Source organism: Microcaecilia unicolor, chromosome 4 (genome assembly GCF_901765095.1).
Source record: "Microcaecilia unicolor chromosome 4, aMicUni1.1, whole genome shotgun sequence".
In the NCBI taxonomy this organism is placed as follows: domain Eukaryota; kingdom Metazoa; phylum Chordata; class Amphibia; order Gymnophiona; family Siphonopidae; genus Microcaecilia; species Microcaecilia unicolor.
The window spans coordinates 222,203,968-222,224,542 of NC_044034.1; the positions used below are offsets into that span (position 1 = coordinate 222,203,968).

The 20,575-nt window shown below is 45.3% G+C and overlaps 1 protein-coding gene across 1 annotated transcript in view; it reads right to left on the bottom strand.

The window, feature by feature from the left end:
* CD151 (CD151 molecule (Raph blood group)) overlaps nt 1–20,575 on the bottom strand; it is a 152,997-nt gene that overhangs the window by 23,232 nt on the left and 109,190 nt on the right. Inside the window, exons 3-4 of the mRNA XM_030201258.1 lie at nt 18,748–18,850; nt 17,980–18,171 (exon numbers count right to left, since the gene is read on the bottom strand). Of these exons, the coding sequence (XP_030057118.1) occupies nt 17,980–18,171; nt 18,748–18,837 (282 nt within the window). The 5' untranslated portion in view covers nt 18,838–18,850. The remainder of the gene's footprint in view (nt 1–17,979; nt 18,172–18,747; nt 18,851–20,575) is intronic.

The following is a 20,575-nucleotide window of genomic DNA, read 5'->3' on the forward strand; positions in this document are numbered from 1 at the left end:
AATTTTGGGGGGCCCAGGCCCCCGTGGCTACGCCACTGACATGAAGTATATGCATAAATCATCATTCTGCCCCTGTGCCACACAAACTCTACCCAAGAACATACCTACATGAAAGCTTTGTACAAGCACACATATTCTTGCCCTCATGCATACTTACCTCAGGTACAAAATAAGATTGTGAGCCCTCCAGGGACAGGGAAATCCCCAGTGTACCTGCATGTAACTCACCTTGAGCTACTACTGAAAAAGGTGCGAGTAAAATTCAAATAAGCAAACAAAAATACACAAGTAATTTTAGAAGCCACATTTTACACCCATAAACTGGCATATCTATGCAAGCATGCCTAGGGGTGATTCAAGAAACTGCACCAAATATTAGGTGCAAAAAATATGGTCTCTAAGTGCCAATTCTATAACGACAATTGTGCGCAAAATTACAGAATAGAGCGTAAGTCGGCAATGCGTGTGCCTAACTTTAGGCATGAGCACTTATGCCGTGTCAAAGGCTGGTGGTATAAATGGTCACGACTAAAGTTGGCAGTTGTGTGCATAAGTGATAGCATTCTATAACTTACATGTGCAACTGCAAGACACACCCCTGATCCACCCACATGCACACTCCCTTGTAGTTGCTCGCTATAGCATTTAGGTATTAAATTTATAGAATATCACCTATGTGAGTCAAGCGCTTAACTACAAATTAGTACCAATTAATATTGCTTGAGGGCTATTACTGGTACTTAATGCCAATTAGCGCCTATTTAACAAAAACATTAGAACTGTGTACACCCATCTAAAATTTCGAAAAGACCTCAAGACTCACCTCTTCCGGAAAGCCTACCCAGCAGACCCGAACTAATTCATGAACAATGCATCACATCTTTCAATCTAAGAAATGAACAATACCCCTTCCACATAATCCTATTACTTCAAACTGTACGAATTTGAGTGTACTTCTACCCTTATCCTACTCTGTATTGCTCACTAGAAGCTGTAGTCCCATCCCCAGAGACTTATCAGCCTCATTGGGATTACGTTTCTCTATATGCTACTATATATTCGTCCCAGAGTTGTATTCTCTTTTCCGGAACCTTATCAGTTTCCTTGCACCTACTGTTACTCTATTTTCCACTCTGTATGTATTCCCGGAGTTGGTACTCTCCTCTCCGGATTGTAAGCCACATTGAGCCTACTGCTATGTGGGGAAATGTGGGCTACAAATGTAATAAATAAATAAATAAATATAGGCATCCTTTTACTAAGCCACAGTGGTCTGCAGTAGTGTGGGCATGTGTTTTTGGTGCAAGTTGGTCCTTTTTTTTTTTTTTTTTTTTTAACAGTGGCTGGGAAAAAAGGGTTTTTAAAATGGGGCCAGTAAATGGCTGGGCACTAGAATTAAAAGTAGTGTGCTGCTATTTAATACATGAGCCTTTACCGCCTGCCATTGACCTAAGCAGTAAGGGCTCAAGCGCTACATGCAGAACGCGCCAATGTGGCTGCACAGCCGATTACCGCCGGGAACGCTCCCCATGGTAGAAAATGGGAAAATATTTTCTACCACGGGAAACAGCACGCATCAACTTCAAAATGACTGCCGGGTGGGCGTGCTAACTGGGCAGTAGTGTCAATTTGGCGCATGCTACATGCGTGGTAGCCCTACCGCTGCTTTATAAAAGGGCTCCTAAGTTAGGTGTACAACTGGAACTATTCTATTGCACACACACATTTGCATGCTAGTCAGAAATTTGGGAGTGCAACTTTATAGAATGAGGGAGTGTGTGTATATTGGTGGACCAAGTTTCGGATGGGGTTAGGCAAGAATAGGGTACGTTCTTCAGATTGTTAAGGGCTAGATTCTATACATGGTGCCCAAAAAGTGCTGTTCTATAAGCTGCACTTAAAGTTAAGCACAGTTTATAGACTAGCGCGTATGCCTAGGAATTACACTTAACTTTAGGCTCGGCCATTTGTACCAACTGAAACATTAGGCACTTATGCCAGTTATTCCATAACAATGCGCTTTAATTATAGGAACACTCCCATTTCTTATCCCCTTTTTCAAATCGCATGTAAAATTTAGGCGCAAATCCCGTGCCTAAATTTACATGCGTAAAGTTCAATTAAATCTAATTAGTGCCAATAATTGCTTGTTAAAAAGCCAATTATTGGTGCCAATTAGCTATCTAAATTGCACACGCGAATTGGGCATGCACAATGTTTGACAACTTTTACAGAATTAGGGGGTAAATAGATAAGCAGGTGCCTATAAGGATATTGTAGGTGCATACATGGTTAACGCACATAAATGGTTAACGCGCATTAAAGAAGTTAATGTGCCTATATAGTGGCTTAGTAAACAGGGCCCTTAATTATTTAGTACATTTTCTATTCTCTACTTCTCTACCTCCTCCCACTTTCCAGAACAACAGAGCCAATAATTCCGTCCCCACACTTTCCCTTCAGTGCTGGCTGTCTGCCCTGTGCAGATGGGTTCCCTGCACTCCCCCTTCTACCAGCTCCAGCACCATAAAGGTGGGTTACATATCAGCCATCTTCAGAAAAAGAAACATGCATTATTTCTATATTAAATTGGTTAAAAGTGAGGTATAGGGAGATAAAGTGACTTGTTTCAGGTAAATGGCAGAGCTAGGGATTAGAACCAACACCCTGAGATATTTCAGCTCTTACTTTCCACAGGCTCCTTGTGTATCAGAGGTTAAGGTGCCCTCCATTTGGAGGCAGGGAGGCAGTGGCATAGAGAAAGACGGCATGTGCACGCACACTCTTGTGCATAGACAAACACAGATGGAGTAGTGTTTTTAGGTTGTTGGTCTCTCAGTTGAGCACATGTTGCATTCCTGGCATTCCTGGCCACCCCTGCCTCTTACCTCAAGGTCAGATACTAGCCTGCACATTCATTCACTCCCACAATCCCCACAAATACCAGAGCACTGACTCACATCAATACAAAAATGGTCTGCACACTGCAGCCCAGGCAGAGAGAGGTGGGGGGGGGGGGGGGGGGGCTGAGGAGAGCAGCACAGAAGAAAGGACAGGGGAGGGGAGGGGGGGCTGGCACTACCACTGCCTCAGAGAGAGACAGAGCAGGAATTCTGGCACTGCCCACAAAATAACAGAACCCCTGCCTACCTGAACCCTCCCACCCACCCTGCTATATCCAGCTAAATTGCATATTTATCACAATGGTGCTCCACAATATTACAATATCATAGTGGCAGCCTGAGCTTTTGTGGAACATTTGGAACATCCAAATGAAGTTCCAGAACTATCCTTAGATTGGGGAATCTGGGGCTTTGTTGGAGAGGGAGTATATGATGCTCCATTTTATTGTTTATATTTTTCAGATTTGTAGTTCCTTGATTGTGCAGGTTTGCTCAACTACTTGCTTGCCTGGGAAGCAATTGTGGGGTTTTTGTAATCCCAAGTTTCAGAGGCATCAGTTGCTCCTGATTTCATTGATTGGGCGGGATGGGTGCCTACATATCTTTCTATATTACCTATGCAAGAGGGGCTGTAGGTGGGGGGCACGGAAGTCATTAGCAGAGGGAAGGGGTTTGGGGAGAGGGTGGGGATGTTATTGACCAGGGTGGGTGGGAGGGTTCAGGTAGGCTGGGGTTCCTAGTATGCCTAGTAGGAGCTTATGCAGTCACTGGCTCTTTGGCTGGAGGGGTGGGGATACTGGCTGGGAAATCCCTATTGCTCTTTTAGAGTGGTTTTCATCTTTGTGCTTCACTTGCTCTGTGCCGTCATGTAATGCCCTTTACTGTAGTGACCTGCAATGTGGGTGGTATTTTATCACCAGTTAAATGACAAAAAATATTGCAAACATTGAACCAACAGAAGGTGTCTATTGCCCTCCTCCAGGAAACACATTTGGATGCTTGGAAACATCAGAAGCTTTGTTGATGGTGGGTAGGTTCTTATTTTGAGTCCCCCGCTGAAGTATTAATCAGGAAGGGTGTCCAGATCACTACACAAAGTTATATTCATGATGATGCTGGTAGATTATTGATAGTTCATTTAACCATTGAACGCCCCCTGTTGCTTCTTTCCAATATTTATGCACTGAATATTGACAGTAAGGCCTTTTATAGGCAGATTATTCAACACCTCGAGTTTTGATGGAGTTCTTTATTTGGTGGAAAGGGATTTCAATGAGGTCGGTGATCCAAAGTTAGATAGATCACATGGGAAATCAGGTGGATCCTACCATGCATCCAGAGGTATTCCATTGCCGTGTGAAGTTCTGGATATGGTGGATGTGTGGCGCACTTTGCATCCGGTAGATCAAGATTATACTCACATATCTTGAGCACACTCCACTATGTCCAGGATTGATTACATTTTTGTTTCTCAGTGTTTACTTATGGCAGTACAGGGGGCGGAAATTGGACCCATCAAAATATCGGATCACACGATGGTGTCTACTCAATTAGAACTCCCGGGGGCACCTCTAAAAATCTTATCAGTGGAATTTTCCTGTCCATTTTTAAGGGGATGGCAGATTTCTAGACTTTCTCTCGCAGAAATGGCAGACATAAAGAGGCGAATGCTGCTCATGTGGATACTCTTATCTTATATTGGGATACTGCTAAAGCAGTGCTGTGAGGAAAAATCATAGCCTATGCTACTAGTCATCAAAAGAAGGCTAGGAAGAGGGAATTACTCCATTTGGAAAACAAGGTTAAACGATTGTGGCGCCTTTACGGCAGGGGCATAGCCACGGGTGGGCCCGGGTGGGCCTGGGCCCACCCAATTTGGGGTCAGGCCCGCCCAGCAGCACAGCGATACCGGAGGCTCCGGTCCCCATCATCATCCATTCCCCCGTGGCGTGCCGCAACTTTCATCCCCATCTTCCCTCACCCTCGCAGGCCCGCCCAGCAGCGATTTCGATCGCAGGCAGCTCCTTCGGCTCGCACACGCTGCCTGCCGGCTGCCGCTCAAATCTCCTTGCAGCTACTAGCAGCGCTAACCCGGAAGCCTCTCCTCTGAGCTTCCGGGTTAGCGCTGCTAGTAGCTGCAAGGAGATTTGAGCGGCAGCCGGCAGGCAGCGTGTGCGAGTCGAAGGAGCTGCCTGCGATCGGAATCGCTGCTGGGCGGGCCTGCGAGGGTGAGGGAAGATGGGGAGAAAGTTGTGGCACGCAACGGGGCAAGGGATGATGGGGAAAAGATGTTGGAATGGGGGAGGGAAGACGGGGACAGCAGCTGCACGGGGGGGGGGGAGGGAAGAAGATGGAAGGAAAGATGCTGCACAGGGAGGAGGGAAGATGGAATGATGAGGCATGGTGGGTGGGGGAGAAACTGCATGGGGAAGAAGGGAGAGATCCAGTAAAGGGGTGGAGGGGTCAGGAAGGGAGAAGTCTTGGCTGCATATGAGGTGGAGGAGAGGGAGACATGCTGCATAGAGAGGGGATAGGTGGTGAGAGGGGGAGAAATGTTAAACATAGGGGTAGAGAGGAGGGCAAAATGGTGGGCATAGGGGTGGAGGGAAGGGAGAAATGTTAGACATGCTGGTAGAGGGGAGGAAGGTAGATATGCTGTATGGGAAGGGGAGAGAGACGTTGGACAGTGGGAATAAGAGGGGGAGATAGACATGGAGGTGGATGAGGTACACAGTAGGTGGTGAGGGGAGAAATGCTGGGCCATGGGGGAGAGGACTACTACTATTACTATTTAACAGGAATGAAGAGAGAAGGGGCAGGAAAATATAAGGCTACCATGGTGGGTTGGGGAGGGGATCAGATGCTGGTTAGAAGGGTGGAGGGAGAAGATGATGGGAATGGTGGAACCCTGTGGGAGAGGGCAAGAGGGGGAGGAGGGGGTGGCAAGGAAATGAATGAGAGATAGTGATTACAGAGGGTAGAAATATGGTAATGGGGAGTAGATTAAAGATAAAAGAGAAAGTAGGGATGGGGAGGAGTAAGATGGGGAATGGGAGAGCTAGTGGGTGAAAGAAGATGGAAATTTGATAGGTAGTTGAAAAGTAAAAAGGAACAAAGAAGGGTGAGAGAGAGGCAGAAAAGAGCTACAAAGGAATGACCAACATGTCAGAGGCAGGAATATTGAGGGAACAGACAGGAGAGAGGAGAAAAGTCAAATGAACTACAGCCGCTTGAAGAAGAATTAGCAGACGGCAGAGAGGAAAGCAGAAAAGAGAAATTGGAACCAGCAAGATGGAAAAATAAAATGTCCAGACAACAAAGGTAGAAACAAAGCATTTTATTTCAAATGTTTTAAATGGAATATGTTAGCTTTTGGAAATGTGCATAGGAAATGTCTTTGTATTGTGTTCTGTAGAAAAGGAAATGCATGTTTTGTGTCTCCAGTGTTGCAGTAATGCTATGTTTAACTTCTTGGGGTTCCTTTTCAATTTTTGTCTAAATATTTTTATTTCTAATTTGTGATCCCTCCTTGTTCTGTGTTTGGTGAGGTTCTGTTGGTGTGATAGTAATGGCAGGTGGAAAATTGGAAGGGAGGCAAAGAGGAGAGGACCTGGGCCAAGTAGGTCTTACAACAGTCCTAACCCTTGCTGTATAGCTGGTGAGGATTCCCAGGCATCCCCAGCTAAGGACCTCCTCCAAAGGCGGCCAGAACTCCCTTCTACCAAGCTCTGGCAACAGCATCCTTGAGCCATCGACAGCTAAGCATGTGTGGGGTGCTGGCATCAGTGGCTTAGGGTCATTGCTGCTGCCTGTCAAGCTTGGTAAAAGAGAGTTCTGGCCACCTTCAGAGAAAGTCTTCAGCTGACTGAGCTTGAGGATCCTCATTAGCTAAAGTATTTATATTTTGAGGTGGAGGTAGGGCGGAGCAGAGAAAATTTTGTGCCCACCCACTTTGGGCTCAGGCCCACCCAAAACTGGCTGTCTGGCTACGCCACTGCTTTACAGACAACTCACAATGTTCAGGTCAAAACTCAGCTTTTGGAATTACAACAAACCTGAAATGAACTGATTCATCAGAACACCCAGAAATCACAGTTATTTTAAATATCAGTTATACAAACATGCTAACAAGAGTGTTAGATTGTGGGCCCGTTTGGCCCATCCTTGACAGGGTCCCTTTAAGATAGATGCCTTGTATTCCTCCAACAGGGTTCTGGGCAGGGCCATGCCAACACGGTAAGCACCGCAGGGGGTGCCTGCCTTCAAGGGCGCCGCTGTGGTGCTGCTCCGCCATACCGCTTGTCCTCCCTCCTTCCGGATCTGTCCCTCACCGACCTGTCCTTCGAATTCTTCGGGGCAGGCAGTCTTGCCTGTCACTGCCAGCGCTGAATCTCCCCCGTGCCGGTTCGCGCTTTAAAAATGGCCACTGAGACTTCCAGAGGCAGTCATTTTGAAGCGCGAACTGGCAGGGGAGAGTCAGCGCTGGCAGCGGGCAGGCAAGACTGCCTGCCCCGAAGAATTCGAAGGACAGGGGCAGGGCGGTGAGGGACGGATCCGGAGGGAGGAGAAGAAGTCGCCACTGAACAACTCGGGAGGGGTGGCAGGGGAGAGAAGGGAGTCCCTGGGCATGAGTGGATCATGGAGGGGAGAGAAGGGTCGCTGGGTATGGGTGCATGCGGGGCAGGGGAGAGGAGGGTCACTGCTGGACATGGGTGGATGGAGGGCAGGGGAAAGGAGGGTCACTGCTGGACATGGGTGCATTCAGGGCAGGGGAGAGGAGGGTCACTGGGTATGGGTGGATGGAGGGCAGGGGAGAGAAGGGTCACTGCTGGACATGGGTGGATGAAGGACAGGGGAGAGGCGAGGCGCTGCCTGCAACTCGACTTCACAAAATGTTTTTTAAAGGTAGGGTGGTGGCAGGAGAGTCGGGGAGGGGAGGGGTTTCTCAGATGGGAGAGGGATGTTGTGGGGACTGGGGGGCTGAAAAGGGGACAGGAAGAAGTGGCTGGGGGCTGAAACTGGGGACTGGTGGGATAGTGGGGCTGGAACTGGGGGCTGAAAAAAAGGGGCAGAGAAAGGGGACAGATCCTGGATGGATGGGAGAGGGAGGGCAAATGGTGGATTGAAGGGGCAGAGAGAAAGAGCAGACAGTGGATGGAAGGGATAGAAAGGACAGACAGTGAATGGAAGGGGGAGAGAGAGAGGGCAGACAGGGGCAGGGAGAGAGGGCAGACAATGGATGGAGGGGACAGCAGAGAGGGCAGACACTGGATGGCAGAGAGAGAACAAAGAGATGCTGGATGGAAGGAAAACAGTGAAAAGAAGATGAGGAAAGCAGAAACCAGAGACAACAAACTGTAAATAAAATATATATTTTTATTTTTTTGCTTTAGGATAAAGTAGTATTGTAGCTGTGTTAATAAATGTTTATAATAGAACATGTAAACAAGGTAATATTTTTACTGAACTAATTTTAATACATTTTGGTTAACTTTCGGAGAACAAAACCCACTTCCTCAGGTCAGGATAGGATACTGTAACAGCACTATACTGTATTGACCTGAGGAAGGATGTTTTGGCCTCTGAAAGCTAAATGTATTAGTCCAATAAAATGGTATTATTTTCTATATTTGTTTTATTTCTATTTGTTAATTTGTAAAGTGGTGATTGGTACTTGTTAGCTTTTTCAAATTTACATCTGCTGTCTTTATATTTTGCACAGTGTGGTATTTTGGTATTTATGGCATTTTATGCTAGGGGGGGGGGGGGGGGGGGGGGGCGCCAACTGATAGACTTCAGGGGGGCACCAGAGACCCTAGGCACGGCCCTGGTTCTGGGGAATAGGAATATCAAAATTAATCACATTATGCATAGGCGTAGTTTGACTGTTTCATTTGGGGGGGGGGGGGCAAAGATGGGTGGAGCATATTAGCATATCATTTGCATATATACATATGCAAATGAATATGCTAATATGGAGGAAGGAATTGAAATTTACAGGCAAAATATCACAGATGCACATTTCAAAAAGCTGACATTTCAATTAATAAATTATGAATAAAATACTTTTATCTACCTTTATTGTCTGATCATTTAGTTTTTCTATTCGCTTTGGTCCCAGTGTCTTCTGTTTTATGCAGTGTCTTCTTTCCAGTAGGCTTCCCTCTGCTCCCCACCCTCCCAGTCCCATCCATCTCTTGCTCCTTCCCTCTGCTCCCCACCCCTCCCAGTCCCATCCATCTCTTGCTCCTTCCCTCTGCTCCCCACCCCTCCCAGTCCCAACCATCTCTTGCTCCTTCCCTCTGCTGTGCCTGACCTCTCCCAATCCCATCCATCTCCCGGTCCATCCCTCTGCTCCCCACCCCTCCCAGTCCCATCCATCTCTTGCTCCTTCCCTCTGCTCCCCACCCCTCCCAGTACCATCCATCTTCCTTCTACTGCTCCCCCCCTGCGAGGTCCAAGATCGTGACTCCGTTTACCCCCTCTCTTCCTCCCTCCGGCGCAGGCAACAGTCTTCAGCTTTTTCAGCGTTCCTGGCAGCGGTAGCGATGTACACGCTGCCTTCGGTCTGCCCCGGAAGCCTTCTCTTCAAGTTCCTGTTCCCACCTATGCGGGAACAGGAACTTGAAGAGAAGGCTTTGGGGCAGAGCCGAAGGCAGCGTGTACATCGCTACCGCTGCCAGGAACGCTGAAAAAGACTGCTGCCTGCGCCGGAGGGAGGGAGGAAGAGAGAGGGGTACACGGACACGCTCCTCTCCGTCCGCTTGGCTTCCCTGCCCTCTCTGTCTGCGTCCCGCCTTCCTCTGACGTCAGAGGAAGGCGGGAGCAGACAGAGAGGGCAGGGAAGCCAAGCGGATGGAGAGGAGCGCGTGCCTGCATGTGTTTTTTTTTTTTTTTAACTAATGGCGCGGCGGCGCCTCGTCGTTTGGGGGGGCATTGGCCCCCCTCGCCCCCCCCAGTCTACGCCTATGACATTATGACAGCTTTTTATGCTCAATTGTATTCGCTTCCCAATCCTCCACTCAGGGGCATAGCCACGGGCGGGCCTGGACGGGCCTGGGCCCAGCCACTTTCCCTCCAGGCCCGCCCATCCATGATCCCACATCCCCACCGTTCCGGAGCGCTGAAATTTGAAGCAGCGCTGTGCTCCGCATGCCTCGCTCGACGACGCCGGTCATAGTCGCGCCACTGCGCGTCAGATGCGCTTCGCCGAGCCGCCACTTCAGTTCAGCCGGCACAAGAAGAAAAACAAGCGCGGGGCCGCGCCGCTGCAGGCATGCGCTGTCGGCTCTGCCTGTCCTCTGCTCCCGGAACGAGAAATTGACGTCAGCGGGGGCAGAGGATGGGAGAGCTGACAGTGCATGAGTGAAGGCTGCTGCGGGCGGCCCCGCACTTGTTTTTCTTCTTGTCTTGACACTGCTGCTGCAGAGGGCCAGAGTGAGAGAGGAAACGTGGCTGGTAGGGGAAGGGTGTCCGAGAGAGCAGAGGGGAGAGAAAAAAAGAAGAGGACGCTGGAGAGTACAGAAAGAGAGAGCGAGAGATGGGGAGAGAGGGGGCAAGAGAGAGATGGGGAGAGAACATGGAAAAGAGCAGGGGAGAGAAAGAGGGAGAGCCAGAGAGAGATGGGGAGAGAAGGGACATGGAAAAGAGCAGGGGAGAGCCAGAGAGAGATAGGGAGAGAAAGAGGGACATGGAAAAGAGCAGGGGAGGAGACAGGCTGCTGGGGAGAATGGAAGGTGAAACAAGGGGGATACCCTGACTGGTCCAGATGGAGAGACAAAGAGGAGAAATGCTGGATAAAAGGAGGGTGAAAGAGGAAAAATGCTAGAAGGAGGGGCAGAAAGAGGGAAGATGCTAGATGGAAGAGGGGTACAGAGAGAGAGACAGATGAGTAGAAAGATGGGGGAGAGAAGAAGGGGACATGGAAAATGGCAGGAGAAAGAGAGAGAAGCTGCTGGAGAGAAACTGGGGGAGACCTTAGCTGGTCAAATGGAGAAATGCTGAATGAAAGGAGAGAGAAAGAGGGAAATGCTGGAAGAAGGGAACAGAAAGAGGGAAGACGCTGGATGGAAGGGTAGGAAGAGAAAGAGGAAAGCCACTGGTAGGATGGTGGGGAGAGAGAGGACATGCTGAATGGAAAAGGGTAGAGAGATAACTGTCTAGAAGGAAGGGGAGATAGATGGAGACAATGGATGGAAGGATTGGGAGAGGGTAATAGGTGGAAGGATGGAGAGAGAATGAGGGATGACACTGGATGGAAGGGTAGGAGAGAAAGAGGGAAGATGCTGGATAGAAGGTTAGGGAGAGAAAGAGGAGACGCTGGATTCAGAGAGAGGGAGAGACACTGAAAGGATGGGGAGAGAAAGGGGGCGAGGATAGAGTTAATGAAAGACTGCAGAATAAGAGGAAGGGGCATGGGGAGAACAAAAGTGAGCAAAAAATGAAAAGGGATAGGTAGATGAAGTAAAAAGAGGGAAATTAAAGAATGGATAGTAAGATCGGATGAAAGTTCCGGAGCGCGGAGCTGCCTGGAATGAATGGCGGCTCCCGCTCAACTGCCTGTCTAGGACTCCAGTCCAGCCCACCACCACCCACCAAGTGCACGTCATGCAGTGCACGTTTTACAGGAGGGTTGCGGAGGTGAGGAGCACGAGCCTGGCCCTGGAAGGTTCTTCTTCATGATTCGACATTATTTTGAGGCGAGCCCAGCAGCAATAGGAGCCGGTAATAAAAATTTAAATACTTTTTTTTCATCATAATTTTTAATGTGTGACGTGTGCTGTGTAAATTTTATTAAATTGAGCTAGCTGGGGCCTGCTGCCTGCCTGGGGCTGGTGGTCACTATTAAAATTTATTGTTGGGGAATTTCTGGGTTGGGATGGGCTCCTCATTGCCCTAGATAATATGGGTGGGTAATATATATATATATATATAATATATATATAGTGCCCACCCATATTAGCTCTGGGCCCAGCCAAATTATCAGGTCTGGCTACGCCACTGCCTCCACTGTTGGAAAGTTCTATGTATCTTTCTGGTTTGGACCTTTCACAATTGGATCTGGAATGTCTGACCATGATAAATACCTCCTCCTCTCCTAAAGGGGCATCTTGGGCTATACAGAGGAGCCCCCTTGGAAAGGCCCCTGGGCCTGACAGTTACAGAGGGGAATTTTATAAGATGCTGAGGGATGAGGTTGTTCCCCCGCTGATTTCCATGTTCAATTCCATAGTGGGAGCAGGACAGCTGCCTGAGTCACTGTGGTTAGCTCAACTAATTGTTTTGCCATAACCAGGCCGCAACTTGAAGAAACTGGAATCCTATAGGCCAATTTCGTTGCTCATTATGAAGTCAAATTATTTGCTAAACCGTCTATCTTGAATCCTCCCAGATATGATAGAGGACTCGCAAGTGGGTTTTGTGCGAGGCCGTAATATTACCAAGAATGTGTGGAAGATTCTTGCCACATTGGAATTGGCATCCGGTCAGACTACTCCCTCCATGCTAATAAGTTTTGATACCAAAAAGGCCTTGACTGGGTGGTGTGGGACTTTCTGTTTGGGGTTTTAGATGCCTATAGACTATGTGGAGTTTTCCAAGATGAAATCCGTGCTCTGTATGCACTTCCTCGGGCACAGGTGTGGGTGAATGGATTGCTTTCCTCCCCTTTCACAATACATCGTGTTACCAGACAAGGTTGTTTCTTACCCTGGACCCTTTGTTCAGAGACAATCAGAGGAATCCTGACATACAAGATCTTAAATTAGGCACAGATATTTTCAAAATAGCAGCCTTTGTTGATGACCTGTTAGCTCATGTGGTAAATCCCCATTTCAGGTGCTGCACTGTTAGAATGTATGACTGAGTATGGCAATTTCTCAGGTTTTAAGTTAAATTTGGAGAAATCAGAAGCCATGCTGAGGGAAGGGGTCCAAGGCCTAGGTTGGCAGGGGCCCTTCCCATTGATATGGGCGGCTAAGTCTTTGTTATCTTGGGGTGGTGTTGTTCATGGAGACACAAGGTATATATCATATAAATGTAGAGAGGTTGATACAGGATACTAAACTTCAATTTGAAAAATGGAGTCACTTACCTTTATTATTAATAGCTAGGATTAATCTCTTTTTAAAATGGTGATTTAACCTTGCTGGTTTTATGCTTAGCAAGTTTTACCACTTTGTCTTTTGTGAAAAGATTTGCCGTTGTTAAATAAGAATGTGTAGGAAGTTTTTTTTGGGATGGGAAGAAATCAAAAATGTGTATGGAGTATCTTTATGATACTTGGTCGCAGGGAGGTTTAGGTTTACCATATCTTAAGTGATATAACCAGTCTTGTCTACTGAGGCATCTTCAAGATTGGATATTTGTCTCTGAGCAATTTACTCCAACATATCAGGAATGGGCACTGTGTGCTCCAAGAAATTTGGACTTTCTTTTGCAGGCCAGGGTTAAGCGTTTGCCACAGACTTGCTGCAGCAGTATTCTGCTGCAACCCTTGAGAAGTATCTGGCGGGAGCTTTTGAAATGTTGTAACCAGAATCCTAATGTTAGTGATTTGTTGCCATGCAGGGGTAATGCTGATTTCCCGCCAGGAATGGAATCTGGACTCTTTAGGAGATGGTTGGAATTAGGAATCACCATGCTTGAACATCTCAATGAGAAAGACAGATTCTATTCTTTTTTCGAATTATAGCAAAGACTTTCTCTAACATAAAAGGATCATTTTGATTTATGCAGTTGCCTCACTACTATGTTAGCTTAGATCAGGTAACATTGAAAACAGGCTTAGGTCAGAAGCTCAAGGACCTTTTACAAGGTGACATTTTTGGACAGGTCTCTGTAACTGGGCTACATAAAGCATTGGTTTCTCTTCTCCCTCCACAGGAATATGGTCCTCTTAAGGAGGCTTGGATTAAATATCTTGGGTATGATTTGGAGGGGTGGACTTTCCTAAATTGATCAAGGTTTTTAGTGCTGAACTCCAAGAGAGTCAATACCATGTACTTCATAGGCCTCTAAAATGGGTTGGGTGCCACTTGCTCAATGTTCCAAATGTCAGCGAGGGAATAATACTTTCTTCATACCTTCTGGAGCTGCAGTGGTAGCCAAGTTTTTTGGAGGACACTTCACAGATTCTTGGGGAACTATATTTAGTCAACATATAGCCTTTTATTGGAAGGGAGTTTTATTGGCTAAGTGGGAAGCTTATCGGATTCCTGATAAAGCTTCTCATTTATTTCTTAACAAAGCCTATGCATTTGGGAAGATGTGTATACTTAACCATTGTTTGCTGGATGATCCTCCCTCTTTTTGGTATACAAGCCTTTATGTTATGGGAGGCGCGGGATGCCCAAGCTATCCAAAGAAGAAAAAAAAGGTTTTTTTGTCTGTTTGGAATTGTTATTTACAAAACATCTCGCACAAGGCAAAAAATGTGGTACTGAATAAATTCCAGAGTGTATCATGATTTGTTATTGTCTAACAATAGGCTGTCTCGGGGTCCTCTGCCTGGATTGGTTGGGGGGGGGGGGGGGGGTAGGAAATATTAGACATGCTCATCTCAATAGATAGCCTGGAGTCCTAACAGTCCAGACAGGGGGCCACCTTAGTTGTATTTTCAAAGGACAAGGGTCATGGGATTGGGTGATAGCAGGACATTCGCAAAAATTGGGATCATAAGTTTCTTCTGTTTTATACTGTATGGTGCTTTGTTCACTGTTCTCTCATTGTTTCCTCATAATCATGTAATAGACTGTTGACTGTCTAGTATTATTGTTCAGCTATTTGCTATATGGTTATTTTGATCCTAAATAAAAACCGTTAAACCTTAAACTTGAAACAACTGAAACATGATGGAATTGAAGTAGAATTTAAATGACCTTCACACTTTAAACAGGGCATGAAGGGAGGGGAGGGGGGGGGGTAACCTGCAGTGAGCAGCAGATGCAACTCTGGCTGCCTTGTCAGGCAGATTGGATGAACCACACAAGTCTGTATCTGCCATAATTTATTATGTTAATACTTACTTAGAGAGTCTCCCTGGGACAAGAAAACCTGTACCTAGATGAAATTTGTTGTAAAACCCCTTGGTGTGCAGTGATATATGAATGCTGAAACACTGCAACAGGCTCAGAGTGACAGGCTGAGGAGTGATATTTAGGAAGCATTTCTTCATCATCGGTGATGGATGCATGAAGAGCCTTTCAGCAGATGTACTAGAGGGCTAATATTGTAAGAGAATTCAACACAGTCTGGGACAGGAGTGAAAGGAAAACCTGAGGTCAATAGGGAACCGTGAGATTGCACCAGGATGTAAACTGGACAGACCTACTGCTTCCTAGCCATCATCGGAAGCTGGAAAGAATTATATAAAAGTAGTCGACTACGTCTGTCTGAGGACAAAATAAAATAACTCTCCAAAAATGTAACAGAATGGGATGAAACTATGTACGAGGGAAAACCTTGTAAGAGGACAAGTTTGAAAATGGCCAGATCAGATGGGGTTCCAGAGAAATGAGCTCCCCCTCCCCCCCCCCTAAAAAAAATGGTCCTATGCATTTCTGTATGAGACGTTATTAAATTAACCCAAAGAAAAGGTACCATCATCTTTCTCTCGTTTTCTTTTATTTCTATTTATAAAACAGAGGGAAAAATGAAGAGCGTGAATAGCCTCTACAAGGACCGTGTTAGTGATACCTCTTATGAGGTCCAATATCACATTGACTAAAAACGCCCTAAGTGCAAGGTGAAATCTCATATGCTATAAGAGACAGGTTTCACCGTAACTTAAAATCAGGACTGTTGAATTGGAGTTGGAAGCAATTTTGGGTGGAGTTGGAGTCAGTAAAAATGTACCGACTAACTCCATCTTCAAAATAAAAAATTATAATAATATACAGTAATTTTATCATTATAATATGATCAGATTTGATATCATCTCTGGAGTAAGTACACACAGGAAATCCAATACATTAGCATTTAACTTTCAAAAAGGAATTATGATAAAATAAGAATGGTTTAAAAAAAAAAAAAAAAAAGAGGAGCAGCTGCAAAGGTCAAAAATTTTCATCTGGCATAGATACTATTCAAAAACACCATCCTGGAAGCCCAGACCAGATATATTCCATGTATTCAAGAGGAAGGAAGGCCAAATGACAACTGACATGATTAAAAAGTGAGGTGAAGGAAGCCATTAGAGCTAAAAGAAAATACTTCAGAAAATGGAAGAAGGATCCATCTGAAAATAATAGGAAAAAGCATAAGGAATGGCAAGTCAAATGCAAAGCGCTGATGAGAAAGGCAAAGAGACTTTGAAAAGATTATTGCATTGGAGGCAAAACCTTTTTTACTTTCTACTGTCTGATATTAGATTAGAGTCTTCAATCTTAGATTTAGGAAATTATTGAAAGCTTTTTAAATAAATGTTTGATTTTATGAGTGTTTTTGAATAGTATCTATGCCAGATGTAAATTTTTGACCTTTGCAGCTGCTCCCCTAAGTTTTTTTTTTTTTAACCATTCTCCTTATTTTATCATAGTTCCTTTTTGAAAGTTAAATGCTAACGTATTGGATTTCCTGTATGTACTTACTCCAGAGATGATATCAAATCTGATCATATTATCATCATCAATGTTATCAAGTGGCCCCAGCACCATTACCTCCTCCATCCGATCATGCGCTTCACTTTCCAGGATTAAATCAAGGACTGCTTAATGGAGCAGATGGTTCAAGAACCAACAAGAGGGGAAAAATTCTAGACTTAGTCCTTACCTCCTCCTCCTCATTTCTATAGAGCTACAAAGTATACACAGCGCTGTACACTTGAACATGAAGAAACAGTCCCTGCTCGACAGAGTTTACAATCTATTTAGGACAGACAAACAGGACAAATAAGAGATAAGGGAATTACTAAGGTGGGAATGATAAAATATGGGTACTGAACAAGTGAGTAAGGGTTAGGAGTTAAAAGCCATTTACCCAGTCAATATCTGGGTAATTGAAATCACCATTATTATCGTGTTCCCCAATTTGTTAGCCTCCCAAATTTCTGATAACATTTCTACATCTGTTCATCCTGGCCAGGTGGACAGTAGTACACTCCTATCATCATCCTTTTCCCCTTCACACATGGAATTTCTATCCATAGGGATTCCAAGATGTATTTCGTGTCCTGCAGAATTTTTAGTCTATTCAATTCAAGGCCCTCCTTAATGTATAATGCTACCCCTATCACTGCAATATAATTTGTACCCTGGTATGACAGTGTCCCATTAGGTATCTTCCTTCCACCAGGTCTCAGAGATGCCTATTATATCTATCTTTTAATTTAGTGCAATATATTCTAACTCTCCCATTAGGTTTCTGGCATTTGAATACAGACATTTCAAACAATGTTTGTTGTTCCTATTTACAATTTGCTCAGCAGTTGACAGTGATAATTTACAATCTTTTGTCTCATTTTTATTTAAAGACACTTGGTCTACTATGGTCTCTATTGCAACCTCGCTATTGGGATACCCTATCTTCCCCGTTTTGGTGATATCTTTGAAAGATACCTTGATCCAAATCATGCGCTTTTGAGTGACTGTCGGCCTTCCCCTAGTTTCTAGTTTAAAAGCTGCTCCATCTCCTTTTCAAATGCTGATGCCAGCAGCCTGGATCCACCCTACTTAAAGGTGAAGCCCATCTTTCCAGAATAGGCTCCCCCTTCCCCAGAATTTTGACCAGTTCCTAACAAATCTAAAATCCTCTTCCCTGTACCTTCACACATGTGCTTCCCTGGAGGTTCTGGGATTTCATTGTGGAAATCTTGAAAACCTGACTGGATTGTGGCCCTTGAAGACCATGGTTACCCTCTCCTGATTTAAACAATCAAATGATATGAAGTCATTCTAAACAATCAAATGATATGAAGTCATTCTAAGACCTCATGTCAGATAGCGAGGACAGTCCAGCAGTGGGCTCCCCTGCATGAAACACCCCAGGACAGAGGATGCATGGGAATAGCAGCTAGCTCTGCTGCTGATTGATTCTTTGTAAAAAAAAAAAAGCAACAACAACAACAAAAACCACTTACAGCTCTCAGCAGGTTTCTCCTTTCCTTGAAGGTTGCACAACAGCCCAGGATGCCTGTTACCATGACAATGACCCCTGCAATGACCAGGATATAGGCGGTGGCTGCATACATGCTGGAGGACAGCAGACTGATGTAGTCACTTTTCTGCACAAGAGTCCAGATCCCAACTGCCATCACAGCACCGCCCGCCAGCTAGAGACAGAACAGCAAACAGATCAGACACAGTACCCATGCACAGTATGATAGTTAATCTCAATGTCAGATTTGTGGCAGACAGGAAGATATGTCTTGAAACCCTGTCTGCTACTGGATACACGCAGGATGTCAGTTTTCATTTTGATATCAGTGCTTTGACCCACGCTCCAGATAGGTGTTATAAGAAACCCCTACAATAAAAAAATGCATACAATATAGAGCCTTCATCAGCATTCACTTCACTGAACAACTGTGAAAAAGCAGTTATATGTTTCTGAGGGACACAGACAGTCTGTAGATTTTCAGACAACTTGCAGAACGCTCACTGGACTGATGAGAGGAGTTGGCATATAACTTGGCCCTGGTGAGGTTTAGGTTGGGATATCACTGATCCCTGGCATGATGGGGTGTGAGCAAGAATGTTGTGAAATGCTGTTAGTATGTAAGTGTGTGAGAAGAACCAATAAAAGGCACCAATTAGTTACCGACTGCTATGCCAGGAAACAGATGTGTGCGACATGAGACTGGGGTGCTGTGCCACACAGGACGACACATTTTGGAGCTATCCCTTACCCAGAAGAAGAAGTTGAAGATAAAGAGCAGATACTTCAGGCAGATAGTCCCACATGTTTCCTGTTTTTCTTTATATTCATTCATTTTCATCTGTTACTGAGCCCTGGAAAGAGACAGAAGAAACATTCATGATAAACAAACATCAGCAAAGAGTTCTACCAGCCGCTATCTGCCCGGACCTGAGGTCACTAGCAGAGGTCACAGAGAATGACATGCCTGAAATCAGAGCCACAGCTGTCAGCAGTCCCAAGGGGCATGGCAGAAGCTAAACGTAAAAGATGAGACAAAATGATAATCCATAAAAGATCCAGGGGTTTTATCAGCTGGTCCAGTCTTCCTGTGGTTTATGGGCACACTATATTCATCAGGCTAAGTAAATCACAGGATGATGAAAGGGGGTTTCCTGCTAAATATGTAATGTTATTCTCTTCTCTCACATTAGGTGCAGATCGGATTATGATGTAAAATAAGACATTAAGGCCCATCTTGCCTGCTCAGTTCCATTTGGGCTAGAGTACCATAGACCAGTGGTTCCCAAACCTGGTCCTGGAGGCACCCCGGCCAGTGAGGTTTTCAGGATACCCACAATGAATATTCATGAGAGAGATTTGCATGCACTGCCTCCACCACATGCAAATCTATCTCATGAATATTTATTGTGGATATCCTGAAAACCTGACTGGCTGGGGTGCCTCCAGGATCAGGTTTGGGAACCACTGCCATAGACATTCTACAGTACTTGCTTTGCTTCCTATATAGCATTGCTGAGAAGGTCACAGCATCGATGATTCTCATCCTTTCTACAATAGTCCCTCTTCTTCCTTCTCTCTTGCACTAGACAGAATAGCACTGAGTACTATAGACTTCTCCCTACTTGTTAGCATATGGAACTCATTTTATCTGGATTTCCAAGATAATATTTTTAAAACCAACTTCATGCCGCATGTGGAATTTTAACCCTCATTACTTTAAAACTAAATTAAAAGAAGCCATTATTTTCTCATGGTATTGCAATCTCCATTTTTGAAAGTAGTTCATTATTCTCCCTCCAGTGATTACGCCAGATTTGTTTGTATTATGATCACTGATGCCATGTGGCTTCCCCACCTCCCCACAGTTCCTATATTCCACTGGGAACCAGATCTATATGTAACCCCCCTTCTTGTTAATTCTAGAACCAGTTTCTCAATGAAGCACTCATTTATGGCATCAGAGGAGACATTCAAAATCAAAATCTCCATTACTGTGTTTCTTTAATTAGGCTGTCTAATTTTGAACAGAATGCCACAATGTTTTTCAACATCCAGATCACATATGGAATTTAAGAATAGCCATACTGGTTCAGGCAAATGGTCCATCTAACCCAGTATCCTGTTTCCAACAGTGGCCAATCCAGGTCACAAGTACATGGCAGAAACCCAATTAGTAGCAACATCCCATGCTACCAATCCCATGGCAAGCAGTGGCTTCCCCCATAGAGGCTCCAAAATTCAGAAAGGTGTATCCTAGCCGACTCTAGGGCAATGCACGCAATCTTTTTGTAGCTGTGACCCCACAATTGCGACCAAACAAAACTGTGCGACCCCCCTGAAGATGCAGAATAATGATGGACCTATGGAAAGCCCACTTAGCTTATGACCCTAAAGGTAGGTAATGTGATTCCCATTTGAGGTCCCGACTCACAGTTTGGGAAGCTTTGCTTTAGGGAATCCTTAACTGTGTAAACAAATATATGAATACAGCAAAGAGTAAAACTGGAAAACAATACCAAACAACTCATTTTCTTAATCTGTCAGGCATAGCCTAATGGTTAGGGCTGTGGGTAAAG